This window comes from Grampus griseus, assembly GCF_964374135.1.
Source record: "Grampus griseus genome assembly, chromosome: 20".
Classification (NCBI taxonomy): Eukaryota; Metazoa; Chordata; class Mammalia; order Artiodactyla; family Delphinidae; genus Grampus; species Grampus griseus.
The window spans coordinates 33,245,972-33,267,332 of record NC_139014.1 but is presented as its reverse complement, the minus strand read 5'-3'; the positions used below and the strand labels follow the sequence as shown (position 1 = coordinate 33,267,332).

Sequence of the window (21,361 nt, the reverse complement as noted above, 5' to 3'; positions counted from 1 at the left end):
ACAGAGCCTGGAGAAATCATGAAAGACTTGTAGATATATTGGATGAAAATGGAACTTCTTAAATTCCTCTGTATGGCTGCCACAGAGCATTGAGTATTTCGTGCAAGCCAAGGGAGATGCTGTGGTACAACACCGCATCTCCTAGAGGAAGGAGTGTTATTTTATAATCTTCACAGGACCACCAGCCTTCCAAGCTCCATACCTGAGTTACATCAGCTCAGAGGAGCTTCTATTTTCTAGCACGTGCACATTTTCAACCCAGAATGAAACCTTTTTTTCTCTAGTTTTTAATGTCACCATCAAAAGAACAAGCAGTGGCCTTGTTCTTATACATGTTAGTCTTGCCTTCCATTTCCTTCCCTCCAACATTAAGAGTCTGACTAAGCAAATGACAGGAAATGAATTAAATATTCAACTCAGAAAATAAATTTTTTGGAACCAAGTATGTCTGAGTAAGACTCAGTACCCTCAAGGAGCTAGAAGTCTATGAAAGGAGAGGAATAAAGTAACTGTGCAAATTATCATAATGCTAAATTGAAGATATGAAGTATTTTATGAATGGTAAAAAAGTGCTCATAGCTCAAAAGAACAATGAGGGAAATTGTTTTAAAACCAGAAAGCATTTATAGAGAACGAAACATTTAAGATTTGGCTCTGAGAAATTTTGAATGGCAGTGATGGAATCAAAAGGAAACTGGAGCAAATGGAAGATAAAGAAGAACTGTCATAATTTAAAAGCACTGGAAGAATTGCAAGATACAAGACTGAAACAGCTATTTCATTATTTATGCCATTATAAGCAACACAGTCTTGAGAAAATATCGCAACATGAATTATTAACTGTATGCACATTTGCACTGATACTCTAGGGTCCCCAATTTCTCAGGCAATCTCATTCTGACAAACCAGGTACCTTAATATCTTAACTAACCTTCATCCACTCTCCTGTTGTCTTTTTAGTTTTGTTTTTGTCATCTATGGCAGACTTAATGTTTGCCCTACCAAGTCTGTCACAGTAGAAACTGTAAAGCCAGACACTTGCTTTCGCAGCCTGCTGAATCTGGAAGTAGCCACACAACCCATTCCTGGCCAATGAGATATGAAGGAAAATCTGCTTAGGAACTTCTGTAAAACTTTTAATTAATAGATAAGGACAGATGGAACTGGGACTACCTCTTTTTCCTTTCTTCCTGCCTTCAGTATAGATATGATGTCTGTAGCTTTGGAGGCCTTCTTGCAACTACAAGGTTGCACTAAGGATGCTGGAGTAGAAAGATAGAAAAAACCTGGGACCTTGATATTATTGTTGGGTAAAGTCCAGGCTCCTTAAAAATAAACTCCTGTTTGTTTGCGCCTGTAATTGGGTAGTCAGTCACTTTCACCTGAAAACATTCGTAACTAATATGCAACATTTTTCCTAAATCTCTCCAGGCAATCTTACTTTTAAAAATCTGAAGATAAGTCTTACTTCTTGAGATGTGAATACTCAACAAACCATTGTTGAACATTTACTGTGCACCGAAGACTGTACTGTGTACCAGAAAGTGGTACAAAGATAAAACATGGCCAATGCCCTCAAGGAACTCATGTTTAACATGAAAAAGTGATAAGTGTTGTGATAGAGACTGGTACAAACCACAGAAGTACCATAGAGGAGGGGAAGATGAACTCTGGCAAGGAAATTAGGGGAGGATGCACAGAGGAAATACAATTTAAGCTGGTTCCAGATCCGTGAGCAGAGTTTACAAGGCAGAGAGGAAAGTGTTAGTAACTTTAGGCAGAGTTAATAGCCCGTGCAAATGCGGTGATGAGTTGAAGGAACGTGGCCTGTATTGGGGAAAAGCAAAAAGTTGCGAGTGGTGGGAATGTTTTTCTTTGTTTTTTTTGCGGTACGCGGGCCTCTGTACTGTTGTAGCCTCTGCCGTTGCAGAGCACAGGCTCCGGACTTGCAGGCTCAGCAGCCGTGGCTCATGGGCCCAGCCGCTCCACAGCATGTGGGATCTTCCCACACTGGGGCACGAACCCATGTCCCCTGCATCGGCAGGCGGACTCTCAACCACTGCACCACCAGGGAAGCCCATGGAATGTTTTAAGTTTGCTTTTTTTCAGGAATGACTCTATTTTAAAATAAGACAGATTTTACCCCATGAAGATACTTGTATAATTAATAGAAGGTAGTTAATTTAAATTTTATCTCACTTGAATTTATGAAAATATTAACATGAGCTAATCAGTAGTTTCTCCTTAGATTGTAAACTCACATATTTAGATGTATGTGTTGATATATGACTTTCTAAGCAAATTAAACCATTAAAATTAGAAGGAGATTGCCAAAAGTAAAAAATGTTTAAGCACTTTTGAAGCACTTATTTAGCTATAAATACTTAACATTTTTAGTTAAAAGTATTGTATACAATCATTAAAATATATCATTAAAGATCATTATCTCAAATCAAAATGTACTTGAAAGTAGGAAACTAAATTTTCTTAATTAGGAAGTCTCAGAGATTTCAGTGATTCCTCCTTTTTTAATTCAAATTTAAATTTATATTCCTTGTGTTTATTTATTATCCCTCTTCTTTTCTGTTATTAATTAAAGCAGACATACAATTTTGGAGAGGTTTGCTCAAACTCCAGTCCTAAAACTTGCAATGTCCAGAGGACCCCAAATTCCAACGTAGTAGTTGGATTATCTCCTACCTACGTACTTTTGTTATCAGGATCCCCAAATATAGCAGCTTTTCTGTTTGTTCAGTAACTTAAGATAATTAAATGAAGGAGAAAGAAATACTTGGGGGCCTTATTACTAAAGCTGGATATGATGGTATAAAGCTAAGGGGAGAGTTGGCAGAATTGACATCTGATTTACTTGGAATCATTGTCTACATCAGTCAAACCAAATCAATATATAGAAATAAAAGTTGTTTATAATTGCATGTAAGTATTTGTATTCTGAATTATCAGAAATTATCATCATCACTGGTCAAATGAGAGATAATTCTCCTAGTTCTTAACTTCTTATGGTACCTATGATCTTTACTAAGTACTGCTAGATGGAAAGATGCAAATAAGGGGTATGTGTTTGGGCCTTACTTGTACACAGTGCCTGTTTACATGCTGTTTTGGAAGGTATGAGTCTATAAGGCATTTGCAGAATGGACTCTGATATATATTAATAGCCATATATATATATATATATTTAAAATGTATGCATTTAAAAATAAGGTAGGAAAAACAATAAGATAAGTCATTTTAGAAACACTTTTTGCCCTCCCACTTCAAAGCAGATTTACCTAAAGTGATGGGTTTAGCACTCAAAAGAAATTTATTTTTATTGTACTGATTGGCAGATTTTATTTTTAAATGAGTTCAAGCTCTTTTAAAGAAGAGTATGAATTTACCTCTGTGTGGTCAATCTAAAGCAATGCTGTCAAGTAAGCTGATTTACCAGTGTGCAAAATTTGGATCCATTTATGTAGCTGCATTAGCCAGCTTGGGCTGCCATGACAAAATACCACAGACTGAGTGAATTAAATAACAGAAACTTATTCCTCACAGTTCTGGAGGCTGGAAAGTCCAATGTCAAGGTACCAGCAAGGTAAGTTTTATTCTGAGGCCTCTTCTTTTGGCTTGTAGGCAGCCACCGTCTCTCTGTTAGCTCACATGAGCTCCTCTTTGTGCGCATACAGCGATGGAGAGAGGGGTCAGGATCTCTTCTTATAAGACAGTAATTCTATCAGATCAAACTACAGCCACACTGGGGGTTCGGGTTTCAGCATATGAATTTTGTGGGAACACAAACATTCAGTCCATAACAATAGCAAACTGTTAAGTAGGCAGTAATTAATATTTGAGAATTAATACACTGTTTACATTTGAAAGAGGTCTGAGTGCAACAGTTTACGCTCTGCACAGAAGTTGCTCTTTCAGCATTATTACAGAGTGACATAGAGGAGATTAGAAGTCACATTACTTTCCTTCCCTATAACTGACTCTATAACAAAGGTTTTTAACCTTTTTTGGTGTCAGTCTCCAATTTCTAAAGTAAGACAATCCAATAGAGAATTTCTAAGATCTCTTTCCACTCAAAAATTCTTTGATTCTGAGAGTTCCACTTCCAGTATGACCGAATAATCTCCTGACAGACTAACCATCCCTCATAACTCAATTATATACTGGCTGCCATATCAGTAAACAAAGGATGTCACAGTCATCAGAGATTGCAGCCACAGCCTATGGTGAGCTGGTGAGCCCTGAGGGAACTCAGGAAGAATACCTGCCATCTAGCAGCCATCAGACTGCAGCCACTCCCCATGGTGAGCCCTGAGGAAACTCAGGATGTGAAAACACAGGATACTGGCCCCAGATAGCTGAGGTGCATATCAAAGGAATGATTCCAGTGAGCCCAGACTCTTGCATCTCCCTATACACAGAAAAGTGCTAAATACCTTAACTTGGGATATCTGGTTTTCTTTAATCAACAATAATCTTTTGATGTTCCTGACTACCTGCTCTTTTTTGCAAAACTTCTATATAGTTTTCCTCCATTTCCTCTCGAAGCAGTTCCCTCAGGGTTACTTGAGATACTGCTTGAAGCATCCTGAAAGTTCCTGCCAAATAAAACAACTCTCAAAAAAAGAAAAGAACTCAGTTATAAACCCTGGGCAAAATAGAAAAACAACCACCTGAAGGCTCTGGAGAGTAAATAAAATCAGGCAGGTTCTGGACAATAGTCAAAACTTGGAAGAAGGAACAAACATGGCATAAGTTTCTTGTTTGTTCCACTTTCAGATTGAGGGCAGCACCCAGGGTTGGGACTAGCGTGAGGCAAGCAAGGCCTTCTTAAGGAGGCAATCACTCTTGTGTGCTGACTCTGCACTTGCATGAGCCTGAGAATGAGTACCTTCGTATATTTTGCACCATGGACACCTTGCTTGCCTCACCCTACTCCAAGACCTAACAGGACCCATGGGACAGTAAGACTCTGATAACCTGAAATCTCTATGACGTGTGGAACTAGAAGATGAAGTTTGAGGCAACCACCAGTGCCAGAAAGTGAGGGAGGAAAGCCTAGAGAGCAGACAGCCAGATACAGGGCCCCCAAATTCTGTATATAAACTCCACCCAACTCTCTGCCTGACCCCAAGCTCAGGGAAGATTGTAACAGCCCAGCCAAGGGGGTAAAAAAAACTGAACTAAGATTTGAGCCTGTGCCCAAGAGATAGATATATCCTACAGCGTGAGTCTGACCAAGTAAATTTCCTGCAAAATCAAAAATATCAACACTCCTCAGAGTAATAACAGAATTCAGTTTCTGCAGTGTAACATTCATACTTTCCAGAATATAAAACACTATTACCAGTGTAAAAAGAAACAGGAAAATGTAACCATTCTTAAGCGAAAAGACAATGAGCTGAGGCCAACTCCCAAAAGATCCAGATGTTGGAACAAGGGCTTGAAAGTACTTGTTATAACTGTGTGCAATGAAGTAGAGGAAAATATATTCACAATGAATGCAAAGATAGGATATCTAAGCAGAGAAACAGAAATCCTTTTTTAAACTAAATGGTATTTCTAAAAGTAAAAAACATAATATTTTTAAAAATTAGAACAATGGTAGCCTGGGGAATGGTGGTAGGAATCAACTGGAAAGGTATGTTTCTGGGGTGATGGCAATGTTCTATATCTTGATGGAGTTTTAGATTATACATTTGTCAAAATTCAGTGAATGTACACTTAAGATTTGTGCATTTTATTGTATGTAAATTGTACATCAAAGAAAAATTTCTAGATAGTTGGGAACAACTGAAGAAGTCCCTAAATTAGAGAACTGCCTATAACCTGACAAAGAGACTGTGGTACATGACTATTGTCTTTGAAGTTCATTCAGAAGTGGTTATTGAGTGAATATATCCCACAGTGATGAGCATTCCAGGTAGAAAAACAGTATCTAAAAATCCACAGAAGGAAAGAAGTCAATAATTCTAGGAGGCTAGACACTAGGTGGGATTAATAGGACATGAAAATGAAAAAAAAGATTGAAGCTGTATTTTAAAGTCTCTTTTTTTTTTAATGAGGTTTTTTATACGGCTGCCCAGAGAGATTTCCCTCTGCCTTTTAAAATTTTAAATTAAAAGGAATAGTTTACATATAATAAAATGTAAGTGTACAATTCACTGAGTTTTGCCAAATATATACAGTTGTGTAATACCACCATAATTGTATTACAGAACATTTCCATTACTCCAAAACTTTCTCATGTGCCCCTGTGTAATCAGTCCCCTCCATCACCCCTGGTCCCAGGCAGCCACTGACCTGCTTTCTGTCACTATAGTTTTGCCTTTTCTAATTTCATATAAATAGACTCCAAGTATGTAACACCTTACACTTAGTATACTGCTTTTGAGATTCATCCTTGGTGTTGTGTGCAATTGTATCAATGTTCAGCAGTATTTCATTGATTGATATTCCACAATTTATTTATCCAGTCACCAACTGATGGTTATTTGAATTGCTTTCAGCTGGGGCTGTTATGAGTAAAGTTTCTGTGCACATTCCAGTACGTGTCTTTCTGTAAGAAATGTGTTTTGAAAGGATTTTAAATGCCACACTATGGATTTTTGATTTTTTTAAGTGGTAATCAACTCTTCTGTGAGCACTAATATTCTTTGAAGAGGAAAAAAAGCAAAGATCTTTTATCTTTTATTATAGTTTATAATTCTTTAATCAGTATTGAGTTTATCTGACTGCATGAAGGCTGTTGTTTCAAAATTTTACCCGCTCTACTAATGTGTTTTTATTGCTTTTCTTTGCATATTTTAAAAAATGCATTTAATAAAAATTTAAACAAATCTTTTTAAAGGCAAATATCCAAAAGAGTTCTTGTTTTTATGATTTTTTCAAATTTTATCTGAAAGTAATGTGAGATCCTTAACAGATTTTCAGTTAATCACATTTTTTTAAAAATTTAAAGAGAAGGATGTTAACAGCAAAATGCTACATGACTAGGGACTAGTGATGCTTAGAGTTGCATTATTTGTCCTTAGGGTGGGAACATAAATGATCTTGACCTAATTTCATCTGCTCTGTGATAGTGTTTCTAAAATTGCATGTCTGTTGGTCCTCCACTATCCTGTTGTCAAAATCCACAAGTAACAGTTGTGCAAATATTTGTAAGAAAGTTCCCCTGGTGAGTACAAAGACCTTATAACAACAGTAAAATTTCAAATATGCTCAGGATTCATTGAACCATCAGCCCTCATGGGAAGCAGATTTCTTCAGTGGGTCAACAAATATTTCTTGGGTGCCCAGGATGTATGTGTGAGGCACTGTTCTGAATCTGGTCACCACTCTACCGGGCCTCAGATAGTAGTCACTCAACAAATGTGAGGAGAAAAAGTGTCGAGTAAAGTTTCTGACAGATCCAGAGCCTAGCTAGGTATAAGTAGCCAGAAGCACTGCTCAGAATGTTCAAGAGGTTACCATGCTGGACAAGCGTGAGGGAGATTTTGACCAGCTGGATCAGGGATAGCTTGAATGAGATTCCAAATCAGATTGATAGATGGGATCTAGAGATTTGAGTCCACCATCTCCAAGCTCACTTTTTCTGCCCAAGTTTACTGTGCCTAAATTTAAGATGCCATAATCCCTTTTATGTATTATCTCTCTCTCCCTTCTTCTGTTCCTATTTTCCTAATTCAAGTCTGTCTACCTATAACTCTCAGGCAACTGTTAGTTGCAGGCAAATAGTAGTATCCATTTTAGACTACTCAACATATTGCTGGTACTCTTAACCAGAGGAAATCAAGCTTGCTTGACAGCAACTTTGCCACTTCTAATTACTAAAATCAGTCTTGCTGAATGGAGAAGAAAGAAGAGGCAGTTCATTTTTTTCCCTTCTAATACATGAATTAATTCATGTTCAGCAGCCACTGACCTCTTAATATCTTTATTATTGTAACAATAGCGGTGCTTTAAAGAAATCCTGTTTATCTTTGTACACTAAAGGGAATTAGGAACACACACACACTCTCTCACACACACACACACACGTGACCTCTTTAGGCTGATTATGCAGAGGGAGATCTCATACTCTAGTGAAGAAAGCTTCAGCAGGTTTTATGCTGTTTTATTAGTGCACAAAATGAAGTTTGTTGTAGGTTATCGATTTTAAGCCAAACAAACCTAACCAGATCATTCCCCCAGCATCGTCTGAATGCCCAGAGACAACACCCAGTGAAATTCTGCATTCTCACCTTCAGTCTGTGTCACGGGATTGAAAGCTAGCTGCCTAAGAAAGAACATTTCAGCAGGCTTCTCGAATGTCTGCATATCAGAGTTCAAGGAAATCACCCCATGATTTTAACTGTAAAATACTGTAAAATTTCAGCTGTAAAAATCCTGACTTTTGCATCTGTTGGGAAAAGAAATGTAGAAAGTAAATGTTAGCTTTTTCCCTCCTCCTAACTGGGTATTAGTGTAGTATTTGCCCAAAAAGAGTGATAAGATAAAGAGGATTATGAACCACCAAATAACCTCTAGGGATATTTTTACCATGTTGTTCTTTAATATATTACAGCTTTTAACCTGCTCAGTGAATGACCTCTAATTAGAAAGGACTTATATCTAATTATATTAACATTTGAACTCCTAAATTTAAGACATACTAATATAAAAACATAAAATCTTCCTACATTATATAGTCATTTGATTTTTTGTTTGTTTGTTCAAATGATGATGTATGTAACCGTGTGTAAAAAATCAGATCACAGATCCTAAATTGTCTGTTAATATAAAGTTTATGCAAGTCTAATTTTAAGGAAAGTTTAAAGCACAATTCACAAAATCTATATAGGTTTTTAATAAATTATGTCCTTAGAAAGTTTTTATACTGAAAATACTGCATTATTTGGCTATTTACAGGTTACAACCATCTCTCAGTATAATAGGTTCATCTTTCATAGGAAAATTAGCTAGTAGTTCTTTAAAAATTGGCACTGCAGTTCATACCTACAAATTAACTTATACAATCGTAACTCTAACATTAAAATGTCTCTAAAATAGACTGCTTTGTGTTTAAGTATAAACATTATTTCAGTTTCTTTCAAAAGAGCATTTCTCTAGGTAATAATGCAGAATTTGAAATGTTAAGAGTTTTTTTCTTTTGTTCTTCAGAAAGTTAAGCAAAATACTTTTGGACCATTTAAAAATATTGATTGTTGGCAATGCTAACAGGAATTAGGGAAATGGAAGCAGCATGACAATAGTTAAAAGCATAGGCTGTAGCACCAGATTGCTTGGGTTCAAATTGTGGCTGCACCATTTTTTAGTGTGACAATGGGCAAGTTACTTAAACCTCTTTATCCCTCAGTTTCTTCTCTGTAAGATGAGGTTAATAGTAACACCTAGCTCAAATGATTGTTAGGATAAAATGAGTTAATATTTTTTAAATACCTAGAAAAATGCCAGGCATATAGAAATCTCTGTGTAAACATTTGATAAACACATAGTTTATGATTAGGACAGTAATTCTCACATCATTTTAGACTGATACCGGTTTCATGTTATCATCTTTTGGATAAAACGATATTTGTATCCTTTGATTTTTGAACTTCCTATTAGGACCAGGGAGGTAAGATATAGGTTCCACGGTGGTTATACCGGACCTAGCTAGCACTGGCTTACAAGAATTCTGTGAGCTAATTGTGAAACATAGTCATTATTAAAAATTAAAAATTGTATTACATTTTCAGTTTAAACATTTAAAAGAGGAATAAATACTCAAAACTTACCACTTCCTAATTATTTTCCTTATCTTTGTCATTGAGATTATTTATGTCTCATATCCGGGAATACTATATCATGGCTTACTACTACATATTTCTTCCCAACTCTGTAGTCATTGACGTCACATAAGTAGCTTGAAATCAGTTATGGTAGGAGTATTTACACCACGGAAATCAGCAAATGCTACAAATTAGGGCAAATTAGGGCTCCTCCTGCCCCCAAGAGCTGGTTGTTATGCATTTATCATCATACCACTCACTGAGGGTCAGAGTGTCCCACTGGTTTCTGTTATTCTTTTATTGGGTATTATCATGAGTGAAATAGAGACTATATAATTTCCTGTACTGGGAGAGGATTCTAAAAAATATCCCAGTATATTAATGGAGATTTCCCCTGTAGATAATTTAAACACCTTTCCTATATTAAGCATCCAAATTTCTCTATATCTCTAGAACCATAAACGAAGGAGAAGGAAGGAGCTATTATTTTCCTTACTCTGAATAATAATTGTCTCCTTTTGTATATATATCATATAGTTATATATTCTCTAATAAGAGTCTCACGATAACCCTGTAAGCTAGGCAAGCTGACTGCTATTATCACTATCATATAGACTCCACAAGATTATTATTTTCCCATAGTTTTTCAATTATAATTGAGGAACATTACATATAGATTCAGATTTTGTGACTGCTAAAAATTTCACTGTGATATATATCTTATTCTTTAGTGAAGCTTTATTAATTGTGAGTTAGATTCTCTCTTTCTTGCTTTCTTTCTCATAGCCACCCTTCCGCCCAAGCTCTTTCCCTCTCTTTTCCCTTTTTCTCAAGATATCAGATGCTAAAAGTTAAATGTGTTTGAGTTTTCATAACAACTACACTAGAAAATGTTTTTCAGATAAATTTGGTTATTTGAGCCCTCTGAGACTGATGGTGTTGTCTTTCTCTATTGTGTTCTTGGAATTCTCATTCTCCAGTGTTTCTCCCCATCCCAGCTCCTGCTATCATCCATGTGAGTCCACCACCTTTACTTTTCAGTTCTTTTTGTCCAATGCCCATTTTTTCCCACTTTACCATGGTCTTCCAATTCCACCACAAACCTTGGCACCACAGACAGTGGTTCAGACTCCTGACTCTCCCTCTCAAACCTCCTACCTTTCCAGCTCACTACATAGTTTATTTTCCTCAATAAGATCTCCTATTTTCTCTGTCCTTCAGCCTCCACTGTTATTTTTACTTGTCTTCTTATTCAGCTTAAAGTCTGGGGTCCATTATTCCAATCACTCTTACACATTCCCTCAGCTCACTTGGCACTCTCTCCTTCCCTCCCGCTGTTTAACAAGACTCTGGGCCTCAACAAGCTCAGTCATTACCTTCTGTGTGATATACCCAAGTAACGAGCGTCACTGCAGTCACACGACCATAGTTCACTAGATTCCACTAGATCTCTTAATGTGTAATTATAATTATTTTAAAGCTCAATATTTTCTCTGGATCTGGTTCTGTTGGTGGTTTTATCTTTTGGCAATGGATCTTTTTCTCTTGCTTTTCTGTGTCTCATAATTGTGATTGTCAGTATTTGGAGGTACAGAACTGTAGAGACTGGGGTAAATGTTATTTAAACCCTGAAATGGGTCTGTCTCTTCTCTGTCAGGCCTTTAGTGTGTGTTTGCGGGGGAGGGTGGTTATTCACTCTCATTTGTAGGCAAGCTGGATTTGCATTTTGTTTCTAGGGTTCTATTGAGTTTACCACAGACTTCAAATTCCTCTAGTGCTTGTCTGCTGTTCTCTTGTGCTCATGTGAGGTCTGGGGTGCTGGGGGTAGGGGTTCTCAGTATGCCTGCCCCATCCTCAGCAGGCAGCAGGCTCCACACACCTGCATCACAGTGGACATTTACTGTCTGCTCTCTTGCCCTCTCCCAGAGTAGGCAGCTCAGTGTCAGGTGAGTGGTGCATGTGGGGAGTGAGGAGGTGTGGAGAGACTCTCAGCTTTCCTACTCTGGTCTCTGGGTTTCAGACAGGCCCCATGCCCAAGTCTCAGGGGTAGGACTTTCCCAGCCTTCCTGTCCCTCCTTAGTGGCAAACAACCCTACCTCCTACTAAGTGCTCAAGTGGGTTTCCTGCCCCGCTCCTTGTGGAAGTCAAACTCTGTGTCACATCAGTGCAGGATTCTGGATTTGAAAGGTTTCCTGCTCTCACCCCTCCATGACTTAGTGTCAGTGCAGGGTGAAGACATCAGGTTTTCTACCCACCTCACCCCAACAGGACAAATGAGGTTTTCGTGGAGTCTGGGAGGGACTGGGGGTGTGACAGTTTCTTGCCCCTCCCCCAGGAACAGATGACTTGCCTTCTGTCACTCAGATTCCTGTCCACATGTGGGAATGTCCCTTGTTCCTCCCCGAACTGCAGCCGGCTATTACTTCATATCAGAGGAGGGTCCAGGTCATGGATGATACTTCTGCTCCACCCTCGAACCTTTGCAGGTCCTGCATGAGCCCACACTACCCAGGGGCTCTCTCAGGTCTCCTGCCTACCCCTTGTCTTTCTCATGAGCAAAGAGCTGTTCAGGAAGAGCAGGCTCTCCTTGTGTCTAGGGCTCCCGGGGACACCAAACTATCATGCTAGCCCGTAAGCAGGCTTTACAAATTTATTACAGTTTTAGATATTTTCTTCCTACCCACTTTTATGGCAAGACTTCTTCCTGTGCTCTGCCACGAGAGAAAGAGTTCACGTGCCCCATCTTCCCTCAGAGGGGCTTGTCACCCTTTGGACTTCAGTTCACCTGAGGGTCAGCTCAGGTGAGGAACTTAGTCTCTGAGGAACTAAACAAAATTTTTTAAATTTTTTTTAGGTTGTGCAGCTTTCCGCACATATGGTGGGAGCAACATTCTCTTGCAGCTTTCTTCATCTTAAACAGTAGCATATCTCCAGCTTTCCTGTTAAGAAACTTTCAAACAATTTTAACATGGCCTACAAAACCCTGCATAGTCATATTTGCCTGTCTCTCCAGCTCACTCTTGTATCAGTCCCCTCCTAACTTACTCACTATTCTCCGGGAACAATGATTTCTCAGTTCCTCAAACATGCCAAGCTCTTCCCCATCCCAGAGCCTTTGCACTTGCTGTTCACTCAACCTAGTGTTCTTGCCCACGTCTGTACCTGGATAACTCCAGCAATTTCAGAGATCCTTCCTTCATCCTACATCCCTTTATCCACACTGTACATAAAGTACTTCCTCATTCTTTCTCACAGCTGGACAATATCCCGTTATCTGATATATAGTCTTTAATCAGTCCCCATTGGTGGTTATTTAGATTATTTTCAATCTTTTACTTTTACAATTAATAATCTTGTACATAAAGGTTATCTATAAGATAAATTCCTGGAAGAATTGCTGGATTAAATGGTCCATGGAGCCAGTTCAGCGTAGTGGTTAAGAGTCTGGGCTCCACTGCCCGCCAGCTGTGTAACCTTGGGCAAGTGATGGAACCTCTCCATGCCTGTTTCCTCATTTGTAAAATGGGGATAATAATAGTACCTCGTAAAATTGTTGTGAGGCCTAAGAGAGTTGGTACATGTGTAATGCAATGTCTAGCACATGGCCACTCCATTAATGTGAACTGTTGTTATTAGCATTTAAAATTTTAGGTAGATCTTGAAAAGTTTCTCCCCATACATATGTTATCATATGTATACTCCCATGAGTATGAGAATGACTGCCTCTTCATACCCTCAACACAGTGTCTTATTAAACTATCTTTTACTCTTTGCTAACATGATGAACACAGCCTCTCATACTAGTTTAATTTGTATTTCTCTTGTTAAGAGTGAAATTAAGCCTATTTTCATATGTTTAAGTACATTTATGTCCTGAATGTTCCACATGTTTCACAGACTCCTATTTGTCATTTCCTTTCTCTTACTGATTTGTAGGAGTTATTTATGTATTAAGGAGTTTAACCTTTGTCTGTGCTATGAGTTACTCTTTCATAGTATTCAGTACTTTTCTTTCCTAGTACTTATTCCTACTTTTAACGGTGTCTTTATTTATGATTACTTTTTAATGTTTCATAAGACCAAGGTACATGTTAATTTGTTAATCATTATGTATTGAACACCAGGTAAAATGCTAAACACAGAAAAATAATCACTAAAAAAAATGATCAATAAATATTTAATGAAAGGGCCAAATATGACAAAGAGAACTTTCCTACGTAAATAGGCTGGGAAAATAGAAGGGAAACTATTTTGTATGGACATGTGATGAGTTTGGTTTTGGATATGTGGAGTGTTAGGTGACAGCCAGTGTTCTAAGCTGAATATGCACGAGACTCCTACTTTGGCAAAATACTCATGAAGAGTACTTTGAAACAAATGATCTCTGATGGAAAGAATGTTATGTGAGGGTTCATAAACAAATACTTCCAATCAGAAACAATAGTTGTCATAACAGTTTTAAAGCAAAGATGAAAAGGAAAAATAGAAGCATTATATATTTGCAAGTATAAAGATGTGGGGAATGTAGAAAAATTTTAATGCCTTGGGACTATAACGATTATTGAAAAGTATTTAGATAGTATGTTGTAATTATACCCAAATCACTTATTGTGAAGGGATGAAAATCTTTACTAAAGGACAATTGCGTCCATCATAGTTATATAAGCTTGTAGAAATCAAAAGCGCCCTTTTTCTATAAAGTAGGTTATTTGGTGTATCAATATATTGTGGTTTTTAACTTATAATTAATTGGACAGTGATTGTGTTTTCTATTACTGAACTATCACTGAAAGATAGTCGCTATCAATTTAGTCCCCAAGTCTGTTTTTTTACAGACTATATTAACTGCATGAAGAAGAAGAAACCACTCAGTCTTCTAAAAAGAAATGCTATTTTTTCAGAACAGAGAATTTATCCTCAAATATTGTTCAATAAACAGGAATATCTTGATGGCTACAGTCATTGAATAACCATTTTGACTTATATGGATATGAATTGGTACCTTTAATAAGACCGTTGTGAAGTTATAGTCCTTGTTTACTAATTGTAAGAAAACAATCAGGGCAGGAACTCTATTTTGATGGCATGGGGATGCGGTATCCCAATGTCAATCTCAATTCTCAAATGATCCTATAGATTAAAAGATACTGTCTTTAAAGTATACATATTTTTGTCTCCTCATTAAAAAAAAAGACCTGTGAATTAATAAATTAGAAATATGGCTATAATTGCACTGAAGAGACAAGTCATTTAAACAAAAATCTTAGTCACATTAGAATGACTTTCTACTTTTAGCGTGTCTTTGCCCTATTGATCATCATTCCTGGCATTTCTGAACCTTTTTGTCATAAAAGCAGGGGTTTTGTGTACAGTCATCAGATTCTTCCCTTCAGGTGAGGGGCTTGTCAGCGAAAAATGAAGTGATCTGTAACAAAGGTGTAGAAAGTGTAAAGGCGATAAATCTACGTGAACTGCAGCAGCAGTTGATCATGGCCTGTCTGGCTGAGCGTGTGCTGGCCATGGTTACTATCGGAGATATATATAGTGTCACTTCAGGGGCTTTTAAGAAGCCAGTCATTTGCTTATGCTGAGTTCCCAGATATGCTTATTTTGTGCTTAAAATAGGAACATTTATTCATTAAGGGAAAAAAGAAACTCCTAGGTGGCCTGTGTTAATCCACAAAGAAAGTAGTTACAGAATTCTGGGCCAGGCTCTTATTTTATACAACTGTGTTAAAAGACTGGAGGTAAATATAAAGTAAAGCTTGTTTTGTTTTTCTTATAAAAATAACATCATTAGAGCTATTCTCAAAGAATATGAAGTGAATGATGATAAAGGTTTTATTTTGTTCATAGTTGCTGTTCCTGCATTTTTGCTCTGCCCCTTGCTGAGACTTGGGGAAATGGTTTGTTGTTACAGCTCAGTTACTTTCTAAAGAAGTAGGCTACCTGCACCAGGAGTCTGTTCTTTGATGTGTTAATGTTCTTATACTTATACTCATCAAAGGAGCCTTGATAAGTCAATACCAAAGACTGATCCAAAAGGTCAATTACAATCCTTTACAGCAGCCGTCCCCAACCTTTTTTTTTAAATTTATTTATTTACTTATTATTTTTGGCTGCATTGGGTTTTTGTTGCTGCGCGCGGGCTTTTCTCTAGTTACAGAGAGCGGGGGCTACTCTTTGTTGCGGTGCGAGGGCTTCTCACTGTGGTGGTTTCTTTTGTTGTGGAGCACCAGCTGTGGAGCATCAGCTCTAGAGCACAGGTTCAGCAGGCATTGCTGTGCGGCATGTGGGATCTTCCCGGACCAGGGCTCGAACTCGTGTCCCCTGCAGTGGCAGGCGGATTCTTTAACCACTGTGCCACCAGGAAAGTCCAGTCCCCAACCTTTTTGGCACCGGTTTCCTGGAAGACAATTCCACAGCTTCGCTCACTCTCCCGCTGCTCACCTGCTGTGTGACCCGTTCCTAACAAACCGCAGACCAATACTGGTCCGTGGCCTGGGGGTTGGGGACCTCTGCTTAACAGTATTCAGGGGTGGAGCCAAGGGATGGAAACCCTTGTGTTCTAAAGGAGTACCACCCATAATTGGAATATAGAGAATGGGCTGCCTCAACCTGGGCCTATTCTGTTGGTGAGGACAAAAATGTACTTATTTATAGAAATATGGCCAAATGATTGCTTGCTTACTTCAGTCTGCATCTCTTTATAGCTAACTAATTATTCTCAATCCCATTACTGAAATGGAAGCTGAGTTTAGCAAATTGGCCGTTAACATTTAATGCACAAAATTCTTAATTAACAAAATAAAATACTACAATCCATTGTAAATCACTTTGCTAAATTTTAGACTTCATAAGGAATTTTGTCTTGTCCAAGAGCTACTTTCAAACTGCTTGCTGATCTGGTACTCATATGTCGATTCCCTGTGGAGCTGAGTGAAAGAATGTAAAGGAAGCCGATTAAAGAAACTTTGAGCCCGAATAGACAAGCAGAGGCCATCTTGTCCATCTTTCTGCCGCCAGGAAAAAAACATCCCCTGCACCAAAAATTTTTGCTTGAATCCTGCTGACAAAAATGCTCACCGGGCTTCCCTGGTAGCGCAGTGGTTGGGGGTCCGCCTGCCGATGCAGGGGACGCGTGTTCATGCCCCAGTCCGGGAGGATCCCGCATGCCGCAGAGCGGCTGGGCCCGTGAGCCATGGCCGCTGAGCCTGCGCGTCCGGAGCCTGTGCTCCGCAATGGGAGAGGCCACAGCAGTGAGAGGCCCGCGTACCGAAAAAAAAAAAAAAAAAAAAAAATGCTCACCACATGTAAATGACAAGTCATGATCCATTTAATGCAACTAAAGCAGATTGTTAACTGTTCAAGACTTATTTATTGTGTTCTAAGATGCTGAGTATGAAAGCTCATCTGAATTGTTTTAATTCCTCCTTTCTAGACAATTATTTTGTACAAGAAATGTACTCAAATAATTGTAAAGCTGTGGGAAATTTGTGTCCAGGAAATAAAGTTATCTTTATCATCTTATTAAATGTATTTTTGGTTTCCTTTCACTCAAGGTCTACCTTACGGGTGGGAGGAAGCTTACACAGCAGATGGAATCAAGTACTTCATCAAGTAAGTACAAGCATCTCAACCAAGTAAGCAATTTTCTTCACATCTGGAGAGAACCTGGAAGTTGCAGAATAATCAGTAATACCAAGAAACCCTCTTGGAGGTTACAAAAATTAGTAACAAGAAGTGAAACTTCACCATTTTCATTTCATGTGATTTAAATGCTAATATCAGATATTATTTAGAAAAAAAAAAACCTAATAATTAGTTCAAGGGAAACATCAAAAAATTGGAACAGGATTGTCATTTGAACCTAAATGTTGGCTGCCTCAATTCACTTTTGGCTAAAAGTATTAATATTTATGCAAAGTTAATATCTAATGAAAAAGTCTGCTTTGTCTCAAAACTTATTAACAATAATAGTAATAATAATCAACATTTTTTCATGCTTTGCAGTGTACACAGTTCATTTATTCTGCAAATTTTTTTTTTTTTTTTTTTTTTTTTTTTTGCGGTACACGGGCCTCTCACAGTTGTGGCCTCTCCCGTTGCGGAGCACAGGCTCCAGACGCACAGGCTCAGCGGCCATGGCTCACGGGCCTAGCCGCTCCACGGCATGTGGGATCTTCCCGGACCGGGGCATGAACCCGTGTCTCCTGCATCAGCAGGCGGACTCTCAAGCACTGCGCCACCAGGGAAGCCCTGCAAATATTTCTTGAGCATTTGCTGTGCACCAGGCAGTATTCCATACCTTGGAGATACAGCAGTGAGATATACAGACTATATATATTCTATATATTCTCTGATATCAAGGAATTTACTTAATAGTGAGGAAAAACATACAATATATAACTGAGGAGATAAATGAGACAGTATATGAACAAACCTCATCTCAATGGAGTCTCAGAACATCCTTCATTTATAGATGAAAAAAATAAAAGCCTAGAGTAGTTGCCAAAAAATCCACAGCTAACTAAGTCACCAAGCCAGAAGGGAACCCAAGTCTTCTGACACTACGATTCTCTCTAGTATACTAGACTGTTAGAGACCTCTCTTTGAAAGCCTCAACAGAAATACATTTTCTAGCTGCTGGACTGGTTAATTTTACTCTGGACATGGCAATCTGGTATACTTCCACTATGTTCTGAGTAGCTCTTTTCATGTCAGAGTTGGAGTTATGAGAACACAAGGGGGATTCCCAGCATCCTCTTAAAATCCCACGCGACTTCCTTATATGACCCTTTTTTAGCAAATGATACTTGGTATGCATTTGGGGAGGAAAAGAGAGATGTATCCTTGCTGTTCTTTCAAATGTGCAAGTATTTTTCAAAGCAATATCCACATTTTGGATTCTCAAACTCTGTGACTTTACACAGGTTCCTCCATCTCTCTTCATCTCAGTTTTCTCATCAAAAAATAAGGTGAATTGTACCTACTTTATAGAGTTGTTAAATGTTAAGCACCTAGCATAAAATTTGGAACACAGTAGATACCTAATAAAATAGTCATCATTAATTTACAACATGGAGAAAACATCATGGTGGAAAAAAGAACAGGAAAAATCGTATGACCATTAAAGACATTGAAAATTCAGAAGCTTCATATTTTGAAAAGATTTAAGGAAAAGCTAGGGGTAAACCTGGCAAAGTATTTTCTTGATTTTTTTTTTCTTGTGGTCTCTAGCAAAAAGTAATTAATAAAGCAAAGGTGTAGTTTATAATACATGAAGGAGAAAGGGACTTTTGGAGCAAAGGACCCAGGAATTCCATGAACAGATTACATTTAGCGCCATACTATTCACTTCCCAAATCATAACTCTTCTGGAAGGAAAGTTTCACTTCAATATGCTGTATTAACTATGTTTAGTTCCTGAGAGATTTGAATCACTGTACTGTAGGGGTGACAAGAAAATGAAAAACCACATCCAAATTTGCACTGGGTTTCTTTCTTATGTTCACGTTGTAATGGATAAGGGGAGAGATGTGGGGATGGGGGCGGGGGGGGGCGGTGATGCTCAACAGCCAGGCATATGTTAGGGGTATTTTTCTACGCATTGTATTCTCTAATCTTCTTAACACTGTAGAAAGTGGGCATCGCTCAGCTCTTAATAGGACGATATTATGATGGTGGTGAGCTGCATCCTGCCCTCAGCCATGCCTGTCTCCTAGAAGGTCCCCAAAAGAAATGCCCCATCAAAGGAAGGCAAACTGGCATTCATTGTAAACCCAGGTTCTGAAGTCAGAGGCCTTTGAAAAATGTCAGTAAATGAGTCTGGACCCTGTGGGGAACTCTTTCACCAAGGCTTAGCCTTAGCCATCTGTCAGTATCCTAACCCAAAGCTGTGTCAGAGCCTAACCAGGAAAGGAAAGGATAAGGGCACCATCACCAACTACCAAGGAAAAGGAGGGAGAAAGAGACGTGAGTGTGAGTCAGAGAGTGAGCATGTCCCATTGCCTGGTACCCAGTGGTTTAAGCCACTGTCCTTTGCTGACTGGAACAGTAGCCTTGGGCTGGGCTCCTACTATAAGGGAGAACAGCATCCTAGGAGAAGAGAGAAGAGAAGTAGTAGCAAGCCCTTTGACTGCCCTGAGATCTAACTCAGTCCCGTAGAAGGAATGGAAAGCGGCACCACATTTGTATAATCCACTCCAGTCATAGAAAATAATGTACACTCTTTAGGGAGTTATCTTCCTTGACCTTAATCTTGACTCCTAAGGAAAGCAGAAAAGAGGTAAGATAGATTTGTTAAAGGACAGTGGTGGGCATCCTTGTCTCACCATTACAGTTGGAGAAACTCTGTGGAAAAGAGGCTAAACTCATCCAGGTCAGGCCGTAGTAAAATTTCAGAGCCAAGATACAGTTCCAGGGTTGTCTGAGTCCAAAGCCATCCCTCCAAAACACACACCCACGCTGCACCATCTCCATCTCCTTATTTTAACGTAGCATGTTTACATATGACAAGAAAGATATTTTAAACTGATCTTGATTTTGTTAGAATTCTATACTTTATTCATTTCTAAATAGCAGAATAGAAACTTAGTTCTAAGCACAAGTAGTCATCTCCTGGAGACTAGAAAGGTCAAACAGTAAAGATAAGAAAATCTAACAATATACCAGTGTTTTCTTTATCTTGTCTCATGGAGGAATGGACTGCTTACCATGAGTTGGCTTTTTTTTTTTTTTTGGCGGTACGCGGGCCTCTCACTGTTGTGGCCTCTCCCATTGCGGAGCACAGGCTCCGGACGTGCAGGCTCAGCGGCCATGGCTCACGGGCCCAGCCACTCCACGGCATGTGGGATCTTCCCGGACCGGGGCATGAACCCGTGTCCCCTGCATCGGCAGGCGGACTCTCAACCACTGCGCCACCAGGGAAGCCCGAGTTGGCTTTTTTGCTAGTCATTAACCCCATTCAAGCACCAACATTTATTTTAGTTTAACTATTCTTAATGGAAGTCTTATTTTACAAGTATTGTGTGCTTTCCTGCCTTCTTCTACTGAGGCCCCTGAACAAAATCATTATAAACATCAATCTTATACATAATACAGTGAGTTCTGCAGGGTGACGTTAAGCTGTATAAGCTAGAATAGAGACACAGCTGTCATCTCTCCCCGATCTCAACATGCCTGGCCATCTCCTCATCTCCATTCTCCTTTTCAATCCTCTACACACTTCACCATCTTCCCCAGGAGTTTATTTGAGGAAGACAGGATGCCAAATAATCAGACTAATTTGAATTGCTTGTAAATAGTCCTGGAGTGTGCATCTACAAGTGTTTATATGTGAGTCAAGTGCATAAGTTCTGGTGCAGGTGGATTTGATTCCAGGAAGGCCATCTGGTATAAGGAAAAGAAGAGCATGGGCTTTGGATTTGGAGAAACGTAGGTTCCAATGCTGGTGTCTCCACAGAATAGCTGAATGACCTTGGCATGTTTACTAAACCTCTCTGGGCTTTAATTTCTACGTATAGAATGGAAAGAATATTAGCCCTTCATAGAGTTCCTGCCCATAATGAATGAGC

General features: G+C 38.8%; 1 protein-coding gene across 1 annotated transcript in view; it reads left to right on the top strand.

The window, feature by feature from the left end:
- The window catches only part of STXBP4 (syntaxin binding protein 4), a 170,213-nt gene that overhangs the window by 128,962 nt on the left and 19,890 nt on the right, over positions 1-21,361 (top strand). The window contains exon 16 of the mRNA XM_082678958.1: positions 17,348-17,405. Within this exon, the coding sequence (XP_082535084.1) occupies positions 17,348-17,405 (58 nt within the window). The remainder of the gene's footprint in view (positions 1-17,347; positions 17,406-21,361) is intronic.